This window comes from Phalangium opilio, unplaced genomic scaffold, assembly GCF_054372755.1.
Source record: "Phalangium opilio isolate 3A_F unplaced genomic scaffold, DU_Popi_V2 ptg000041l_1, whole genome shotgun sequence".
Lineage (NCBI taxonomy): Eukaryota > Metazoa > Arthropoda > Arachnida > Opiliones > Phalangiidae > Phalangium > Phalangium opilio.
Window position 1 is genome coordinate 313276 of NW_028324165.1, and position 21080 is coordinate 334355.

The window sequence follows — 21080 nt, forward strand, 5'->3', positions numbered from 1 at the left end:
CAATATGGGCTCGATAGTAGTCCAATATGGGCTCGATATTAGTCCAATATTGGCTTGATATAAGTCCAATAAGGGCTCGATATTAGTCCAATATTGGCTTGATATAAGTCCAATAATGGCTTGATATTAGTCCAATAATGGCTTGATATTAGTCCAATATTGGCTTGATATTAGTCCAATATTGGCTTGATATTAGTCCAATAGTGGCTTGATACTAGTCCAATATTGGCTTGATATTAGTCCAATAGTGGCTTGATACTAGTCCCATTTTGGGAGGATACTAGTACATTTTTGCCCACTTGCGTAAAAATTGGATAACATCCTGAACATTTCTGGGTTATAATTGATCCCTTAATAGATGATTCTGGATCCAATTTTGGATGAGACTCCAATTCTGGCTTATCATTTTACCGTCCCTTTTTGAACACAAATTACGTTATTTTGCTTTTCACTTGCGTGATCGTATCACAGTCGTTCATTTTGCAAAGTACTTTCTCATCGAGATCATCTTGGACCACTTGCACCGTCTGCAATTAATTGCCAAAATTTAACTTAGAAACTTTACAAACTAAAATAACATGTTTAAAGGGAATGAGAAGCTTCGTTTGAAAAACCTCGGATTTATATATCAAAAGATAGAATTAATTTCTGTGAATTAAAATATATCAAGCTTTTAATTCTCCGATTTCTGGTTATTTGGCAATATGCATTGGTAAATGCTTCAAATGAAATTATTTGAAATCCACTTTTTATGAAAGGCTAAAACGTTTCCCGTACTCCGACGTCACAGATATATTTTTTCACGTGAGATGGTGCCACTCTCTCTGCTATCAGACCCAGAGTTTAGACTGGAGAGAAGCTCGCGACGCGTATAGGATTCCCGCGCTTTTTTCCCCTCACGTCATAGTGATGTCAAAAAAACGGGCGAACAAGCTCGACAAGTCTAAATTATTGATATACTCAAGAGTTTAGACTGCCGAGAAGCTCGAGACGCATATAGGATTCCCGCGCTTTTTTCCCCTCACGTCATAGTGATGTCAAAAAAAAAAAACGGGCGAACAAGCTCGACAAGTCTAAATTATTGATATACTCAAGAGTTTAGACTGCCGAGAAGCTCGAGACGCATATATGATTCCCGCGCTTTTTTTCCTCACGTCATAGTGACGTCATCAAACAGGCGAACAAAAGCTCGACAAGACTAAATTATTAATATATCGAAACTGATCGAGTTTTCGTGATTTTTCAATGGATTTTAAAAATAGAAACTTTAATAATTCAATTATATTAAAAACCTGATATTTTGAAAGTAGAGACTCGAAAGTGTAACGTAATACCACTTTCGTGATAAAATATGATATATAATTGTAAACTCGCATTCCCCTTTAATAAATGAAATATTGAACTTACAACAATGGAATAATCAATTTGTTCCCGCAAAAGGTGATTTTCAGCTAAGGAATATTTGGCGTAGTGAGTAACAGCGTCAACGGGCCCTTTCTCAACTTGATGTTTAATGGCACTAAATAACAGGAACAGGGAACTACCAGCGTGTTCCTACGTTAAAACAAGTTTACGCAATCATTAGTATCGAATTGATCAACTTCTAATTAAACTCGTATACACTTACTTTTAAGTAATCGTACATACAAAGGGCCATCCAATTGGATAACATCTTCTCCACAACAGATTCCGCTCTAATTAAATATTATCCATTAAACAAATGCAATGCGTATTAATTGAAATTAATTAACTTAAAAAGTTGTAGTAGCGTTTTAAATGGGGTATTTATTATTCGTAAGGGTTGGTTGTGGTTTAGTCGAGGGGCTACTCACTTCCCCAAAAAATGTACACCAGATTTCTTATTTCCAAATATTTCCGATTTATTTCTATTATTTTTGTATTTCGCGATATTTCTCCTAAAATTTCCAATATTTTCACGATATTTCCCTTAAATTTCCAATATTTCCATTATTCCTTCGTATTTCCAATATTTCCGATATTTCTCATTATTTCCTAATATTTCCGATATTTCTCATTATTTCCTAATATTTCCGATATTTCTCATTATTTCCTAATATTTCCGATATTTCTCATTATTTCCTAATATTTCCGATATTTCTCATTATTTCCTAATATTTCCGATATTTCTCATTATTTCCAAATATTTCCGATATTTCTCATTATTTCCAAATATTTCCGATATTTCTCATTATTTCCAAATATTTCCGATATTTCTCATTATTTCCAAATATTTCCGATATTTCTCATTATTTCCCAATATTTCCGATATTTCTCATTATTTCAGATATTTCCCTATATTTCCGATATTTCTCGAAATATTGAAATATATTTCTTAAGGCTTGTACACCATATTTCGTAAGTGGCTAGCCCCTCGGGTTTAGTTTAAACAAATACCACCAGATGCTCCCATAATCGAGGGGTGGAGTTGACTAAGCTTAGCAAGGGCTAGTTTTAGCTCCGCTCTCATGGACGAGTTCTGATTGGTTCCTGCTTTTGGCAAGGTAAATTTCTGGGTAAAAGATTAGCCAGAATGTTAGGGGTACCACAGAAGCCGACATTTGCTTTAACATATCAGTTTGGAATGCAAAAATTGGGTTTCAGTTTCAAAGAAAATAGGCACAGGCCGCCATTTGAATGCCTGATGATGTTTCACAAAACGATTTGTAGGTGGTGACTATTGTTTGCTCCATAGATCGTGTAAGGGCAACAGAGTCACCAAACAATATTTCAAGGGACCGTTCGGACCATGGGACAAATGGCGATCTTCCTCATAGAGTTTAGCATATCAGGTGTGTAAAAAAAAAGAGGGGTCTGACAGTGAAGGCCGCTTTAAAGGGCGCCAACAGAGGCTTGAGGGTGCCGTTTGTAGGCAGCCTACACGCACAAACTGCGAACTTGCTATACTCAGGGTTCATACAACTTTTGGAAAACAAATTTCCCTGAGATTTCCAGGTTTTTCCCGTATATGGAGCAAATTTTAACGAAGGAGGGTGGGGGGGGGCAAATAGGACTATGACATACTCAAAGGACATCCCCGTATCTCTAATAGAACCAGAGTTATGAGCCTCCAAAGTATAGTGTAATGTTAAACCTACGGAGGGTATGTTTATGAACATTTTGCCAAGGTGCCTTTTAAAGCGCATCAGAACTTTCTCAAAACTATACGCTTTTTACTTTTGCGCTCTTTAGAGCAGCGAAAGTATTGTTCCGACCTATGTTGGCTGGTCAGCTGGCTGGATTTTGTTGTGACCTGATGATTTTCGTTATAAATAAACTTTTTGAATTTCAAATTTCCCGCGAATTTTCGACTCCAAATTCACCTGTAGTTCACATTACACCTCTTAGGTGGCGTAACGCATTTTAGATTTTAACCGACTTACACGTACGCTACTATCACTTCAAAATTCATTAAAAATGTAATTACCTTCGTAACATAAGTTGAGGATGTTTAGTGCACACGGACTTTTCAACTAACTGAAGTAACAACGTTTTAAGAACACTGAAAAACATTAATTATCAATTTAGATGGGTAAATTTTAATTAAACTAAAGATTAAGTTATCAAACTTACTCCGTGGCGTATTCCATCCTTTCGGTAAAAACGATCATAAGTAGTGAAGCGACATTGACTTTGTCTCTCATATTAAACGATTTCTGGTTCTCTAAAACATCAATGAATGTTAATAGAAAGCCTTTATTGTGTAAAAGCTGCTCAAAGTGATTCATGGCGATTTCGTAGTTGCTGTACATTCCATTGGTTCGAATCTAAATGGCGAAATCCCATTTAAATTAATTAAAGACCCATTAAAATTGATTTAATTTTCTTGATTAATTACTTTGGAATCTTGCAATAGAGGATGATCATAGACTCCAGGGAAAAAAACTTTCATAACGTAAGTTCTATGGTCAAGCGTAGGAATGCCAGTTGTTTCAATGTCGTTCGTTAAGTCAGTCATGTCAGTTTGAAGTTCGGCAAAAGCTAAAATGGTTTGGTTTTTTTTTTTAGAATATAGTCGCGAATACCATAAGTTTATAAGATATGTTCTTTAAATAAGTGTGACACTACCTATACAAGTTCGTAATGCTAGAGACTTAATTAATTTAGAGATAGTTTGAGAACTACAAGCGAGAATTGAAGTACTACACTCGATGGTTAATTTTGCAGTCAATCTAGCTCCTATTTAGTCTGTACTAACCCTTTGACAGTGCTTCAGCAGGCGTCGCTTTACCCTGAATCTATGACCTGCGTCACTTCATGACAAGCTCCAGTTTGTAACCAGTGACAAACTTATGGTGAACATATTTTATGAACTTATGCTAATACTAAAATGCCAGTAACACGAGAATTGCAGACTACACTCGGTTAATTTTGCAGTCCATCTTCCTATTTAGTCTGCATTACTAAGCCTTTGACAGTGCCTCACCAGGCATCACTTTACCCTGAATCTATGACCTACGTCACTCACTTCATGACAAGCTCCAGTTTCTAAGTTACCAGTAGGGCTGTGCGAATAGTGGTTTTTCAAACCGAATCGAATATGAATCGAATACGAATCGAATAGTAAATATCCTATTCGAAATCCGAATCGAGTACTCGTTCAAACGAATATTACTCGTTTTTTAAAAAATCTGGTTCGAGCACTCCTTTTCGATTAATCGGTTTTACCAGACGAATATTCGTTTCAAAGCGATTAATCGTTTTCTAAATACACCTAGCAGTACTAGTTTTTTAAAATAGTACTCGAAAATTTTAATACTCGGTTTTATCAGACGGATATTCTTTTCAAAACAAATAATCGTTTCCTAAATACACGTAGCAGTCTAAAAATATTGTAGTTCCACATAGAATGGAATTTTTCCTAAGACTGAGTAATTGGTGAGAGAAAAATAAACATCGCGAATTGCGCAATTGCGTTGAAATTCCATAAACAAAACAGCTTCATATATGTCATGTGACCACAGTCCCTCCCATTTCCAATCGAATTTAGCCCCTTGGAAGCGATTACTCGGTTTAGGGAGCTGTATTCGTATTTAAATCGGTTATTCGAATTTCTTTTCGAATAATCGTTTCGTGATTCGAATACTCGTTTTTTTCCAAATGGAAAATTCGATTCGTCGAATCGAATAATCGATTCGAATTAAACGAATACTATTCGAAAATTCGAGTATTTGCACAGCCCTAGTTACCAGGGACAAACTTATGGAGGGAAATATCTTATGAACTTATGCTAATATTAAAACGCAAGCGCGGTCGAAAGTATTGGCAATGCTAGGAAATCAATAATATAAATAAATGCAGTCCCGAAGAAAATATCCATACTTATAAAGAGTACTGACAGGATTGTGGTATTACAAAAAACATTGTAAGCACTCACCTTGCTTGCATTCCGAGCGTACGCTATTTTCCAGCGTGTCCATTTGAAGTTGGATTCTCTTATATTCTCTTTCGGCTTGCGAACTCTTTTGCCTTAAAAAAGCCAGAATGACGAGCGTCACGAGTATAAGCAATGAACCGGCCACCGCGATACCAGCGATCGCCGATGGAGGAAACTCTAATGTTTTAACCACTTCATACTGAAGGTAACCAATTTCAAAACGCATATTACTGCCAATACGAATCTAAAATAATACCATACAAATGAAAATTAGAGAAGGTCAAAAATTAGGAGGAGTGGATAGAGTTAGAGGGTGGCGGCACTTTTTATATGTAATACGTCACAGGCACGTGGCCAAGAAGTTTAATTCATTAAATTGATAAATTAATTATAAATTTTTTATTGAAACAAAGCTTTTCAAATAAAGTATAAGAAATATAAAATGTCCGGTTTTGAGAAATATCTATTTTAAAAGTTGACTTTAAAGCAATTGTCGGCTCCTATGGCACCAGCGTGGGAAATAAGGCGGTGGCTCAGGGCAAATGACCAGTTTAAATATTGCCTGGACCAGTTTATAAATTAAATCGAAGGGGGGTCAGTGGTCCACAGGACCACTAATAAAATTCAAGGGTAACCAGAGTCCAGATATTATCTCAACTATTTCAATTATCCACTTCTTTATTTTAGCAGACGACGCGCACTGGTCAATGGTCATGGACCAGTTTATTTATTCCAGACCAGGGGGGTTGCTGGCCCAATGTCCAGTTAAAAAATCCTTATGGCACCCATAACCTTCCGGCTAATCTTCTACACACAAATTTTACCTTGCTAAAGGCAGAAGCCAATCAAAACTCGTTAATGTCGAGGGCGGAGTTAAAACTAGCCTTTGATAAATTTAGAGAGCAAGTAAAGTCAACTCCACCCCTCGATTATGGGAGCATCTAGTGGCCCTGAAAGTTTAGCAAAGGCCAATTTCATTTTAGCTTAACCCTCAAGGACGAGTTGCGATATGCTCCTGCCTTTGGCTCGGTAAATTTTATGTGTAGAAGATCAGCCAGAATGTTAGGGATACCCCAAGAGCCGAGATTTGCTTTTATTATTACAGGGACAAGAATAGAGGGGATTTTGTACCAAGTATTTGGATATTGGCATAACATGTCCTGTTACGTATTTTAAAAATACTTCGCCAGCCCTCCACTATTAGAATGTGGCAAAACACTTACCGTAACAAGTGGTAATCCATTCTCAGTACGTCTTCCAAGCTCGTCGGTTCCTTTAGGTTGAACTTCAGGTGGCAAACAGACAAGCTGCGTCATAGCCAAAGACGTTAAATTGCAAGGACGGGTTCCGATTGTCACGTTTACTTCGTGTTCGGTGCTAGCCAGCAACAAATTTTCTCCCTCAATCACCAGAGACTCCCCTTTGTAAAGTTTAATATTATCGCTATCAAATTCGAAGAAACGAGGGTCTTGAACGTAGATAAGTTCCGAATGAACCGATGGGAAACTGTCCCGCAGTTCCTTAACAGTGTGAACTTCATCCATGATGAAACCAAATTGAAATTTCCACCGATTGGCGGCGTCCGATGGGTTACCCATATGCAATAAGTTATTTAAGCTTTTGAAACTTATCGAAGGTGCCGGGCAAGTCATGGTACTCGAGCTTTGGACGTGGCAAATCTGTTAAAGCAAGGGGTAAAACGTAAGATACGAAACTAATTATAAATTAAGCCCCTTTACAAAGAAAGCAAAATGATTCCTGGATGATAGGTTTGAAGACAGTTTTACTACTGTCAATTAAAGCACCCTTATGGAAAATTACATTGGAAACCAATTGGTATTTTTCCTATTGGAAATGTATTTGAAATCGATTGTGTTTTGGACAAATACACCAATAGAAATTGAATTGGGTATCAATAGGCCTTGACCAATGGTGTCCCAATAGGCAGTGTTGGGATATAATCTAATGGGGATTCAATAGGAATAGAAATGAATGGGATTGTTATAAGAAATAAACCAAATGGGATTCCGATAGGTAGAAATCAAAATGGGATTCCGATAGGTAGAAATCAAAATGGGATTCCGATAGGTAATAATCAAAATGGGATTCCGATAGGTAATAATCAAAATGGGATTCCTATAGGTAATATTCAAAATGGGATTCCTATAGGTAATAATCAAAATGGGATTCCTATAGGTAATAATCAAAATGGGATTCCTATAGGTAATAATCAAAATGAGATTCCTATAGGTAATAATCAAAATGGAATTCCGATAGGTAATAATCAAAATGGGATTCAGATAGGTAATAATCAAAATGGAATTCCGACAGGAAAATACCCTTAAGGGGCTTTGATAAGACCTAAAACTAATGCAGTTGTACTAGGAATTAAAATCTGTGAGAGGAGTACAAATTAACACAATAAACGGACTTTGCACGTGAAGAGCAACCATTCTAATAGTGTAAAAATTAGCACCCTAGAATTTTATTACGGCTTTTTACAAAATAATTATTTAATCTTTTTCCTAATAACAGCAATTTTTTGAGTTAAAGCGTGATGAACACCTTTCACAGCAACATCAATAAGATCAGGAGATAGTTTTTCTGCTCCCCGTAGTACCTTACGCCACCTGGAAGATTTTGGACTTTGATATTATTTCCTTAAAATAATAATTATAAACTTCCACTTTATTGACTGAATTTTTTGGAGGTGAGGGGTGGCCTAGCTTCATCATATCTGGTATTTTTCATTCTATTAGAAATTACTCCTGTCAGGCTTCTAGTAGCAAGGACTGTGGTCCCCCATATCGTAACAGCCAAATTTTTCGTAAAAATTGATGGATTTTGGGCCATGAGACAATTTTCCCACTTGCATTTATTTAAAAAAAACACCGTTTCCCAGATAAATCTGCAAAATTAATTTACAAATAGCTGAGCGGCAGTACTAGATTTAAAAAAAAATTTTTACTTACATCCCAATAAAAGTATAAGCACTTTAGTCCATGCCTCAGTCTCTTCTTCAAGATATTTGTAATTGTGCGAAGTTTAAAATCATTCAAATGATTTGGTTTAAATCCCGTAATATTTTTGATGTTAACAATACGCTGTATGTTAGTTCCGGTGAACTTAACTAGAGCAAATAGGGGTTTCTTTGTCTTTGCTTCTATTTCTTTGTCTTGATGACCAAGGCTTAGAATAAGGTTTTGTTTGAACGTTGGCATTAAATACGTTTTTCCCTTGATTTTACCCATAATAATATAGTAGAATATTGCCATTAAAGTCAAAGTAATTTATTAATAATAGTTGAACAAAAACATGATTTACCGATTGTGCTTGGGTTTGTCTGTGGGTAACGAGCTGACTCCTAGCAGCCTTTCCGTTAAAATTCAAAATCAAACGAAACGATGCGTTCGTTACAGGAGCGGGGAGAGAGAGAGAGTAGAGACTGTGGCGCCACCCCTGGAGGCGTGTGTCGACTGTCGCGTGAGAGAATAAGCCTAGGGCATGGAGCCTTAACACACACGTGGAGCAATGATAACGAGAGACCGGGATTTGAACAGTCTATATCGATTTTTTAACTAGTAGTCCCGTTATTATGGCTCCATGGGGTAGATAGAAATTGGCAAATTAAATTGGCTAATGCCGTTTTTAGGGAACCTATGGGTTTCCTATTAGTTTTCTATTGCAGTCTCTTCCAATTAAATCCCAATAGATGTTGCAATAGGAAATCTATTGGTTTCTTATAGGTTTTCTATTGCAGTCCCTTCCAATTAAATCCCAATAGATGTTGCAATAGGAAACCTATGGGTTTCTTATAGTTTCCCTATGAGTACACACATAGGTGTATTTTTCCTATAAATTCCCCATATGTCCTACATGTTTTTAATTGGTTCCCAATTGGTTTCCAATGAAATTTTCCATAAGGGCAGGGACTAGTATAAATGGTGCCTTATTGTGCGGTGAACTACAGTGGTGTGCGAGTCCTGTTTTTCGGTTTCGAGCCAAGTCAGATTATCAGAAACATTTCATATCGAGTTTGGAGCTGAGTATTAAAAATTCTTTCGAGTATCGAGTATTTAGATTAGGTTATAAGCCTTGGATTCGAGTATTTGTGGAGTATTTAAGAAGTTGAAAAGCTACTCTAACCTTTCTCCAGTATTTCAATATGTTCTTATCGAGTATCTTGTAGAGTACTCGGCTCGATACTCCGAACTTAACTTAACGAGTACTCGGCTCGATACTCCGAACTTAACTTAACGAGTACTCGGCTCGATACTCCGAACTTAACTTAACGAGTACTCGGCTCGATACTCCGAACTTAACTTAACGAGTACTCGGCTCGATACTCCGAACTTAACTTAACGAGTACTCGGCTCGATACTCCGAACTTAACTTAACGAGTACTCGGCTCGATACTCCGAACTTAACTTAACGAGTACTCGGCTCGATACTCCGAACTTAACTTAACGAGTACTCGGCTCGATACTCCGAACTTAACTTAACGAGTACTCGGCTCGATACTCCGAACTTAACTTAACGAGTACTCGGCTCGATACTCCGAACTTAACTTAACGAGTACTCGGCTCGATACTCCGAACTTAACTTAACGAGTACTCGGCTCGATACTCCGAACTTAACTTAACGAGTACTCGGCTCGATACTCCGAACTTAACTTAACGAGTACTCGGCTCGATACTCCGAACTTAACTTAACGAGTACTCGGCTCGATACTCCGAACTTAACGAGTACTCGGCTCGATACTCCGAACTTAACTTAACGAGTACTCGGCTCGATACTCCGAACTTAACTTAACGAGTACTCGGCTCGATACTCCGAACTTAACTTAACGAGTACTCGGCTCGATACTCCGAACTTAACTTAACGAGTACTCGGCTCGATACTCCGAACTTAACTTAACGAGTACTCGGCTCGATACTCCGAACTTAACTTAACGAGTACTCGGCTCGATACTCCGAACTTAACTTAACGAGTACTCGGCTCGATACTCCGAACTTAACTTAACGAGTACTCGGCTCGATACTCCGAACTTAACTTAACGAGTACTCGGCTCGATACTCCGAACTTAACTTAACGAGTACTCGGCTCGATACTCCGAACTTAACTTAACGAGTACTCGGCTCGATACTCCGAACTTAACTTAACGAGTACTCGGCTCGATACTCCGAACTTAACTTAACGAGTACTCGGCTCGATACTCCGAACTTAACTTAACGAGTACTCGGCTCGATACTCCGAACTTAACTTAACGAGTACTCGGCTCGATACTCCGAACTTAACTTAACGAGTACTCGGCTCGATACTCCGAACTTAACTTAACGAGTACTCGGCTCGATACTCCGAACTTAACTTAACGAGTACTCGGCTCGATACTCCGAACTTAACTTAACGAGTACTCGGCTCGATACTCCGAACTTAACGAGTACTCGGCTCGATACTCCGAACTTAACTTAACGAGTACTCGGCTCGATACTCCGAACTTAACTTAACGAGTACTCGGCTCGATACTCCGAACTTAACTTAACGAGTACTCGGCTCGATACTCCGAACTTAACTTAACGAGTACTCGGCTCGATACTCCGAACTTAACTTAACGAGTACTCGGCTCGATACTCCGAACTTAACTTAACGAGTACTCGGCTCGATACTCCGAACTTAACTTAACGAGTACTCGGCTCGATACTCCGAACTTAACTTACGAGTACTCGGCTCGATACTCCGAACTTAACTTAACGAGTACTCGGCTCGATACTCCGAACTTAACTTAACGAGTACTCGGCTCGATACTCCGAACTTAACTTAACGAGTACTCGGCTCGATACTCCGAACTTAACTTAACGAGTACTCGGCTCGATACTCCGAACTTAACTTAACGAGTACTCGGCTCGATACTCGAACTTAATGAGTACTCGCACACCACTGGTGAACTGGCATTCTACACCGTGAACCTAGGCTTCCTCAAATGGAGAAAGTGGGCCGAACAGAGTTTTAATTGGCTAATTCATGCCACTCGGGTTGCTAATTTTATACTGAGCCACTATTGTGCACCCTCTCCCCAATTTTGCGTAAGTAAAACCCACCATAGCTCTTCGATCAAATCAAATTCCCCCTCCCCCATAAATAAAAACATTCACTTCTATCAAAAGCGCATAGATAACCAGAAAGTGAAGAACGAGAAGCCTAAACCGCAACGTGAAAAATGAGTTCCCCCATAGTCGATTCAAGATTTCCGTCCCCCTTACAGAGCGACGGGAAGAGTTGGTCTTATGCCGCGGCGGAGAGTTACTTTCGCGTAGTTTTACACAAGGTACATGCGTAAGTTGGCTCGAAAATATAGTTCACTTATTTCTTTATTTTCATGTCGTCTGCTATAGTTTAATTCCAAGGCCTAATATAATCTAGTCATTTAGGTAGTCAGGAATCGGCACATTTGTCAAAATGTCAGATTTGAATTTTGCAAACATTTTAGAAAGCTACGAAAAGGATGACTTTTTCCTGATTGATAAAGACGGAGAACTTAAAGGTGCAATAGAATGCATGAAAAACAATATCAAAATTCAACTTAACGAAACTTGAAAATTCCACGACGATTGAACCGAAAGAGCGCTAAAGAGCAACCGTTAAGCCTAGTTAAGCAGCCGATTTCTCAATAGTATTCCCTACTATCCCCAGGAGCCGCTACCATCGCAAACTACTTTCCGCTTGTCACGTGACATTAACTATGACCTAATATATCTCTGATTCGATTGGTAGTTGAAAACGAGGCTCACCAACCACCCATTTGTGTCCCCCCTTGCTTCTCATTTTACACGAATACCGTTGCTAAAGGCTGGAAAGGTTTAATGTTCTTCACTTTCTGATCTATGCGCTTTTGCTTCTATATACTCACACTTTCGTTAAGTATCGTGTTGTTATAAAAGACAGCCATCCTCGGTTGCTGGACAGAAGAAAAGTTGGTTCCCGAGACAGTCATGAGCCTCCCTCCACTTAAAAAACTTTTTAATGGTGCAATCTTTTGTATCGTGGGATCGTCAGTGTACGTAAACGGTTGCTTAATACTCAGGGTGGAATTATCGATGCGTAAATACAAATTAGAAATGCTGTAAGTAGTCGAATTTGCAGCACTCGTACGACAACTAATTTGGCTGCTACTAGCCAATGTCCTAAAAAATCAACAATTATCAATATCTTAACACTTAAGTACCGGGAGTTTACGTTTAAATTTGAAACTTACTTATCAACCAAGCATGGTAGATCGTCTAAAGAAACTTCTAAGGAACTCCCGATATTTAAATTATTGCCTGTTATGTATAATCTTGTACCACCTGATTGTGGACCCATGTTGGGGTGGACTGATATTAGCTCCACACGCTGAAATAAAGTTCATTTGAGATTAAAATGAATTGTAAATAAATTATACCAGAATTCATTAGGGATGAGCTGGTATCGGGTTTCCTGACATTGATATCGATCCAAGGTTAAAGCTAGTGAAGGCTCTGGTTTAGTTTAAATAAATGCCACTAGATGCTCCTACAGTCTAGGGCCTAAACTATGGTAGCATCTAGTGGGTGGAGTTGACTGGTTGGGTTGCGCAATTGTGGATGAGTTCTCATTGGTCCCCGCCTTTGGCGAGGTAAAATTGGTATATAGAAAATTAGCCAGAAAGTTAAGGGGGAACCATGAAGCCGACATACAGGAGTCGAGTATGGCCCATCCCTAGAACTCATGGATAACCTACTTTGTAACTAAATTTTTCTCTGGCTTTTGTCACGCCTGCGTTATTCGCCACCATAACTTCTGCCTCAGTTGGCATTTGACTGGAACCAGTTTGGCAAGTAACCCTTTTTTAAATCATTCATAAAATAATTAATTATAATTGCTACGAAAGTTAAATCATGGTTAAATGTATAAGTAATGAGCTTACTTCACTGATACATTGTAATCAATAATTTTGCAAGGAACTCCACCGATAGTGATTTTATTTTGAATTTCTTTCTCGCTCGTTCCCAGATTACTGCCTCGTATCGTAACTAAGGTTCCACCTTCCATAGGTTCCGTTAAAGGATGGATCTAAGAAGTTAAGAGCAAACATACTTTTATTTAAAGTTCATACATAAAAACAAAACATCTACTTCATTCACGCCATGTAAAATGAGAAGCAAACGACCCTCCTCTCAACCACTACACGAACCAATTAACCAATGCGAGAAGAGCTTTTTTGGGGTTAAAGTGTTATAGAAAATAGTACTGACCCTCCTCTCAACCACTACACGAACCAATTAACCAATGCGAGAAGAGCTTTTTTGGGGTTAAAGTGTTATAGAAAATAGTACTCTATTAGTACTATAGTGCTACTGTATTGAGCCGATTGACTCGTGTTCACTGTGCTACGGTCGTGAAGGTAATCATAAACAGAAGGGGTCGACACTATTCTGAGAGGTAAAGGGGGGGTTACTCATATTACTCGTCGAGAGTAAGTGTCAATGAAGTACACTTTATGTCTTAATCTATGAACTTTTGCTTTTATTTTATTTAAAAGATTTGCAGAACGGGCCTAGCTAGTAGTTAAAGGGACTGACTGTAAAGGAGGCATCGGCGGGTGACTAGAAATTATTTGAAATACGTCACAGGTACCACGTGACGCCAAGACACAAAGACTCCACATGGAGTGGGACAGGACACGTAGTCCTTGTTTTTCACAGGATTGCTGCGCCAATTCCCTTAAGTGGTAGTTTTCGAAATAACACGAACTAAACTTCTTTTAACCACGCCTTTCCTCAGCCACGTGCCTGACGTATAGGGACTTGGCATTACTGCGTCATGAAAGGTCAGGGTACCTTTCACAAAAATACCAGAAGGAGGGGCTTATATAGCATTCATTCTGTAAAAAAACATACCATAATGGCGCTGGGGGCGGAGTTAAGCACGAATTGCCACGTCCCTAAACGGGACTTACGAGGTTACCGCCCCCTTTTCGGAGAGTTGTTCTGCCAAGGCTACGGAGCGCGTTCGACGACAGGGAATGTCAGCCACTAACTAAAGGCCGCCGACAGGTTATAGCAGCGCTCACAGTAATACCTCTCGTAAATCCCGTATTTTAAATAATTTTTACACACCGTCAATCGATACCTTCTTCACAGACACTTTAAATTTCGAATGAGTTTGATTTATACAGGGTGTTTCAGGAAAGTCTGGCACAAATTAACAGGCATGTTCCTTGGGTCAAAAGGAGTCCGAAAGGTCCTATGACGTTTTGGGGTAAAGCGCTCCGTTGCGACGTTATGGGCTCTCAAAAGTAGGCCGAAAAACAAGGAGATCTTGCAGAATTATAGCACTAGTATTGTGGTTTTGACCCAATTGTTTTGGATTATTGAGCATAAGGAAATGATCGAAATAAGTTCAAACCTAGTGGAAGACCGTGAACGTGTTAAACGGCCAAAAGCGTTAATCCCTTTGTTTTTATTAATGATTGTAATTAAAGGTAAGGAAAGTAGCTCAGATATCGGTTACTTGTTTGTTCAGATGTACTGGTAACTGACCAGTCTTTTATTCTTTATTTCAATTAGACACATTATGTTTACATTAATTCGAATGAACCCCTCAAATTTTACAATAATTCGAATGAACCCCTTAAATTTTACAATAAATCGAATCGATTCCATTAATTTTACAATAATTTGAATCGAACCCATTACATTTACAATAATTCGAATCGAACTCCATTACTTTTACAATAATTCGAATCGAACCCTATTACTTTTACAATAATTCGAATGAAACCCAATTACATGGTTCTACAAAAATTGTTCAAAATGGGCACCAGCAACGTTTAAGCAAACCTGTGCGCGTCGTTTGAAAGATTCACGAACACGTTCGAAGATTCCTGGCGTGTTACGGATGCTTTCACATCCATCAATTATCCTCTGTCGTAAGTCTTCGACATCGCGAACTTCACTTCGGTTACCAAGTCCTTGAGATGGCCCCAAAGAAAAAAATCGCATGGGTTGAGATCGGGAGATCTTGCTGGCCACGCAACAGTTCTGCCTCGACCTATCGACCTCCGGGGAAACGCGACATCAAGATATCCTCTAACTTGAAGACTAAAATGGGGCGGTGCGCCATCTTGCATGAACCACATTATTTGTCGCAGTCGTAACGGTACGTCTTCTAAAAGCTCCGGTAAATTGTCACGCAGAAAGGTCAAGTACGCCTCCCCATTTAGCCTAGGTTGCAAAAAGTAAGGCCCAATTAAATGATCTCCTACAATTCCGCACCAGACGTTCAAACTAAACTGAACTTGATGTTTCATGACAGTGGTCGCGTGCGGGTTTTGTTGCTTCCACTCGTGATAGTTATGTAAACTAAGTATCCCGTCACGTGAGAAATTGGCCTCGTTGGAAACTAGCTAGGTACGCGGAAAGTCTAAGTCACTTACCCGTGCCACAAACCACTTGCAGAAATCGACCCGTCTCGGATAATCAGCTTCATTTAAAGCTTGTACCTTTTGCAAATGGTATGGGTGGAACTGATGTCCTCGAAGGATTTTCCAGACGTGTACATGGTTAACGCACAATTGCCGCCTGACGTTCCTGGTACTGGTCGTTGGATCATCTTCGAAAATTGTCAAAACGGTGTCCTCTACATCCTCGGGAACGATCGCCGCACGAGGTTCAGGTCCCGACGGCTGAAGTTTCCCGGTTTCTCTCAAGCGTCTGTCGACTGCCGTAAATGTTTGTTGATTGGGAACTTTTCGTTTAGTAAAGTGCTCCTGGTACAAGCGCCGAGCTTTCACCGCATTTCCCCGAGCCAGTCCATACATAAGATGGATATCTGAGTACTTTGCATTCGTGTAGTAGACCATGACTAGTTCCAGATAAGCTTCTAAATGTGCACGCACGCCATGAAGCACGTTATGGTACACACATTTAAGCCGTTTGTAAAAAACCTACAACTTCTGACGTTGAAAACTACCCTAATGTTTAGACCAACACAGCATAATTTGTTTTTAACGGAGGTGGATAGGTCGAGGCGGAACTGCTGCGTGGCCAGCAAGATCTTCCGGTCTCAACCCATGCGATTTTTTTCTTTGGGGCCATCTCAAGGACTTGGTATACCGAAGTGAAGTTCGCGATGTCGAAGATTTACGACAAAGGATAATTGATGGATGTGATAGCATCCGTAACACGCCAGGAATCTTCGAACGTGTTCGTGAATCTTTCAAACGACGCGCACAAGTTTGCTTAAACGTTGCTGGTGCCCATTTTGAACAATTTTTGTAGAACTATGTAATTGGGTTTCATTCGAATTATTGTAAAAGTAATGGGGTTCGATTCGAATTATTGTAAAAGTAATGGGGTTCGATTCGAATTATTGTAAAAGTCATGGGATTCGATTCGAATTATTGTAAATGCAATGGGTTCGATTCAAATTATTGTAAAATTAATGGAATCGATTCGATTTATTGTAAAATTTAAGGGGTTCATTCGAATTTTTGTAAAATTTAAGGGGTTCATTCGAATTAATGTAAACATAATGTGTCTAATTGAAATAAAGAATAAAAGACTGGTCAGTTACCAGTACATCTGAACAAACAAGTAACCGATATCTGAGCTACTTTCCTTACCTTTAATTACAATCATTAAAAAAAACAAAGGGATTAACGCTTTTGGGCGTTAAACACGTTCACGGTCTTCCACTAGGTTTGAACTTATTTCGATCATGGCCTTATGCTCAATAATCGAAAACAATTGGGTCAAAACCACAATACTAGTGCTATAATTCTGCATGATCTCCTTGTTTTTCGGCCTACTTTTGAGAGCCCATAACGTCGCAACGGAGCGCTTTACCCCAAAACGTCATAGGACCTTTTCGACTCCTTTTGACCCAAGGAACATGCCTGTTAATTTGTGCCAGACTTTCCAGAAACACCCTGTATATATAGTAGAATCCTAAACATCCCCTTGCTCATTCATACCGCGTTTTTTTGTATGGACAAAGCGTTATCCCAAGTATCTAATAGAGTATTTATAAGTTTCATGATAAACGTACGAAACGGACGAACATTGTTGCAATTGGTTCTTGGGAAAGCTGAAAGAACTCTACCATACAAAGGAGCAAATAATTCGTGTGAAACACACCACCAGTTGTTCTTTTATCTAGGCCCGTTTATGTGAGCTAAGCCTTGGGCTAAGGAAACTCGATATAAAAGGTTAGAATGATATAATTCAAGACTGACATTCTCTAAGGTAGCTCTTTTAGAAAAATCGACTAAATAATTCGAATCACGGCTGGATAAATTCCAGGAAAACGGAAATCTGGTGCTGCTAAGATGATGCGCCAAGAGTCGAGCTAGCGCGCTACGTTAATTCTTTGAACCGTACTATCAAATCTCATTAATTAAGTCCTAAAACTTTGGAAGCCAAAAGAAAAGTTTGCCTCGATTTAAAAGTCAAGTTATAGTCAACAGTAGTTGACAGCGGTGGCAATTGAAATACCGAGCTTGGATGAAGTGTGAGAGTTTGTCCAATTAAAAACGTCTAAGAGTTGAGGAGACCGTACGTTGGTGTGAGTTTGTGTTTGAAAGCTTTAAAATCTTTAAAGCGTGAAATCTCGTAAGAGTTTTCTTTGACTATTTTATATAACGTAGCCACAAAATTAGTAGTAGTCCTTACCATCTAAGGTCTATTAGTTTTCGCAAAAGTTTATAAGTCCCTGTAAGTTTTAATAATGTTGTAACCTGTCTCTCTCTTTGTAGGTTTTTGAATTGTTGGCCCGTAAAATGTGTATTACAGTTTTACCTTAGCACTTGTAAAGGGTGAAAGCGAGGTTCGAGATTTATAAAAAATTGTAGTGGGTTTGGGTTACGGTTGCTTCCCAGATTTCGCGATTTCTACCCAGAGTTCGTGATTGTACCCCCGATGTCGCGATTTCTACCCAGAGTTCGTGATTGTACCCCCGATGTCGCGATTGCACCCCCGATTTCGTGATTGCACCCCTGACCGATTTCGCGATTGCACCCCCGACCGATTTCGCGATTGCACCCCCGACCGATTTCGCGATTGCATCCCCGACCGACTTTGCGATTGCACCCCCGACCGATTTTGCGATTGCACCCCCGTCCGATTTCGCGATTTCATTCCAGGTTTAGTTATTTCTTCAAACACTTCGAACTCTTCCTAAATATTTTATAATTTCCGCCTTGATTTAGAATTTCAAGTAACATATTTCGCAAGGAGCGAAACATAGTGGTTTTCGAGAAATGTATGAGACCTCGAACGGAAAGGTCTCAGAATTTACCATTCATTATTATCAAGAAGTGATATCTAGTTTACTAGGGAGAAGGTATAAATTCGCAAGATTTCTAGCTTTATCCCCAGTCCAAACGTAAGTACCGGAGTTAATCCCCGCCTCTAAATTACAACCAGCATCTCTTTGGTTCTTGAAAACTCACGTCAGCGCGCCGCGAATGACGAAAATTGCGCATTTTCCGACTGAGGAGAGGCAAAATAGCCCGGCCTCATTTTACGTCCCCCTTGTACTTTAAAAAGGGGGGACTGGGACTATGGCTCGCGAATACTTAGGCATCTTATACCTTCTCCCTAGTAAACTAGATATCACTTCTTGTTATTATACAAAGGCTATAGCCAACTAGAAATGCTGTCCTATTCTAGAGCTATCAACTCCAAGTTGAGGATTAAAAACAAGTTTAGAAACAGCCGATTCGCAAAAGAAAACAAATCTAACGAATAAAAAAAGAACAGAAACTTACATAGTCAATTCTGGGCGGTGGACAGCTGTTACTTTTTGGAGTATCGCAAAAAGCGTCAAATTGGCATGAGCCTCCGCACCAAGCACACTGAAATTTCGGATCCCTGGTTAGGCACAGGGAACAATCACCCCGACCAGCGTGGCTTCCCAATAAGTTACACTTGTATAAAGTTGCTGAAATTATAATTAGTAAAAGGTTAACAACTACGCACTTTGCATTTGAATGTATTTTTATAGAAGCAAGAATGAATAATCGTAGGACTAGGGAGAGGCCAGACAATGAAATATTATAGGAATTATAGGCGCATCTCGAAAGAATAGAAATAAAATAAACTATTTTAGGAAATATAGGATAATTTCGATAAAACAGATTAGAGGAATTATAGGATCATTTCGAAAAATAGAATATTATAGGAATTATAGGATCATCTCGAAAAACAGAATATTATAGGAATTATAGGATCATCTCGAAAAACAGAATATTATAGGAATTATAGGATCATCTCGAAAAACAGAATATTATAGGAATTATAGGATCATCTCGAAAAACAGAATATTATAGGAATTATAGGATCATCTCGAAAAACAGAATATTATAGGAATTATAGGATCATCTCGAAAAACAGAATATTATAGGAATTATAGGATCATCTCGAAAAACAGAATATTATAGGAATTATAGGATCATCTCGAAAAACAGAATTATACAGGAATAGTAGGATCACTGGGTGTTGCGATTTGCTAAATTGGGGAGAGCTATTATTTGTTTTAAACTCGTTCAACCGACTGAAAAATTGACCGAATTTATTATTTATTTTATTAAGGAAGCCTAAATTAATCTGGAATTAGTTGCTGGTGAAGCGCGTATTTGTCAAAAAAAGGAAACGTTTTGATTCTCAGTAAATTATTTAGTTTTATTTTCAACTTTTACTTGGGTATTAATTTCAACCTCTTTTATTTATTGCGCTCAGTGGAGCTATGACTATCGTTTATTTTCCTCGGCCGTTTGCTACGGGGTCCGAGGCGAGAGTGAAGTTTTGCTGGGAACGGGCCCCTTAGGTTTCTAAGCTTTTTTGTTAGCCTTTTGGGGGTTTTATTATAACCCGTCCCCAACGTGTGTCAATGCACTACGAGCTGGGAGGTCTTATCAAGCAAGGGTTAGGCTCCAAGAATCTTGTCGCCAGCCCGTAGTGGAAAGTTACCTTTTTTCGAGAAGGAACAAATACAGTTAAAGAAAGGTGCTGGTGCTATATGAACATAGCTATCTTAAATATATACAAGACTGAGATAATTTTACAATATTTTTACAAGTTCAATTTTATGACACTAAGATTAAATGGCAATATAATGTTAAATAGTAATGAATGGAAGTAAATTTAGTTTTAAGAGATTAGTTAAGAGGGTAATTAGCAATATTTAAACTAATGCAATTATAATAATAATAATGTGCAGAGGGCACTAAAATTCTTAACACTCCCCCAGTGCAATATTTAATTACATTTTAATTTTTATTGCACTATCCTGATGTTTTAGTGCATTAGGTTATTTCAAGGGGGTAAAGAAGCTGTATAGGACGTCGTAAGACAGTACCATTGGCTGTTCTCACGACGCACGATCTAATTTTTCCATCCCGTCCGGGGATGGTTTCTATGACGACTGCTAATTTCCATGAGATTTTAGGAGTTCTGTCCTCATGAATTTGCATGACGTCACCGAGTTTGACCGTGTTTGAGTTTTTTGCGAGTTCGATGGCGTGAGCGGAGCGAAGCTCCATGAGGTATTCTCGCTTCCATCTTTGCCATAAATGGCTCAATGTTTTCTCGCGATATTTTAATCGTTTAGTCATTTCGATTTGAGTTTTTGGGATAGGAAGCGTTGTCTTTTGAGATGGCAAGCTAGT

General features: G+C 38.8%; 1 protein-coding gene and 1 long non-coding RNA gene across 3 annotated transcripts; both read right to left on the reverse strand.

Moving 5' to 3' along the window:
* Window positions 1-299: 299 nt before the first annotated feature.
* On the reverse strand, window positions 300-21026 carry LOC149679149 (plexin-B-like). Its single transcript, XM_089835792.1, has 14 exons — window positions 20771-21026; window positions 19182-19354; window positions 13338-13483; window positions 13152-13254; window positions 12648-12784; window positions 12303-12576; window positions 6619-7074; window positions 5396-5639; window positions 3857-3999; window positions 3592-3785; window positions 3446-3520; window positions 1628-1694; window positions 1408-1554; window positions 300-527 (listed from the first exon to the last, which is right to left on the reverse strand). The coding sequence occupies exons 1-14, from the start codon at window positions 21024-21026 to the stop codon at window positions 432-434; spliced, it is 2511 nt and encodes an 836-aa protein (XP_089691918.1). The 3' UTR covers window positions 300-431.
* On the reverse strand, window positions 7824-9031 carry LOC149679150 (uncharacterized). 2 transcript variants are annotated; one of them, XR_016365689.1, is made up of 4 exons: window positions 8720-9031; window positions 8368-8631; window positions 8083-8303; window positions 7824-8025 (listed from the first exon to the last, which is right to left on the reverse strand). It is a non-coding gene; the product is annotated as an uncharacterized LOC149679150 (long non-coding RNA). The 2 variants fall into 2 exon arrangements; XR_016365688.1 differs by having other exon boundaries at window positions 7824-8303; window positions 8720-9028.
* Window positions 21027-21080: the final 54 nt, after the last annotated feature.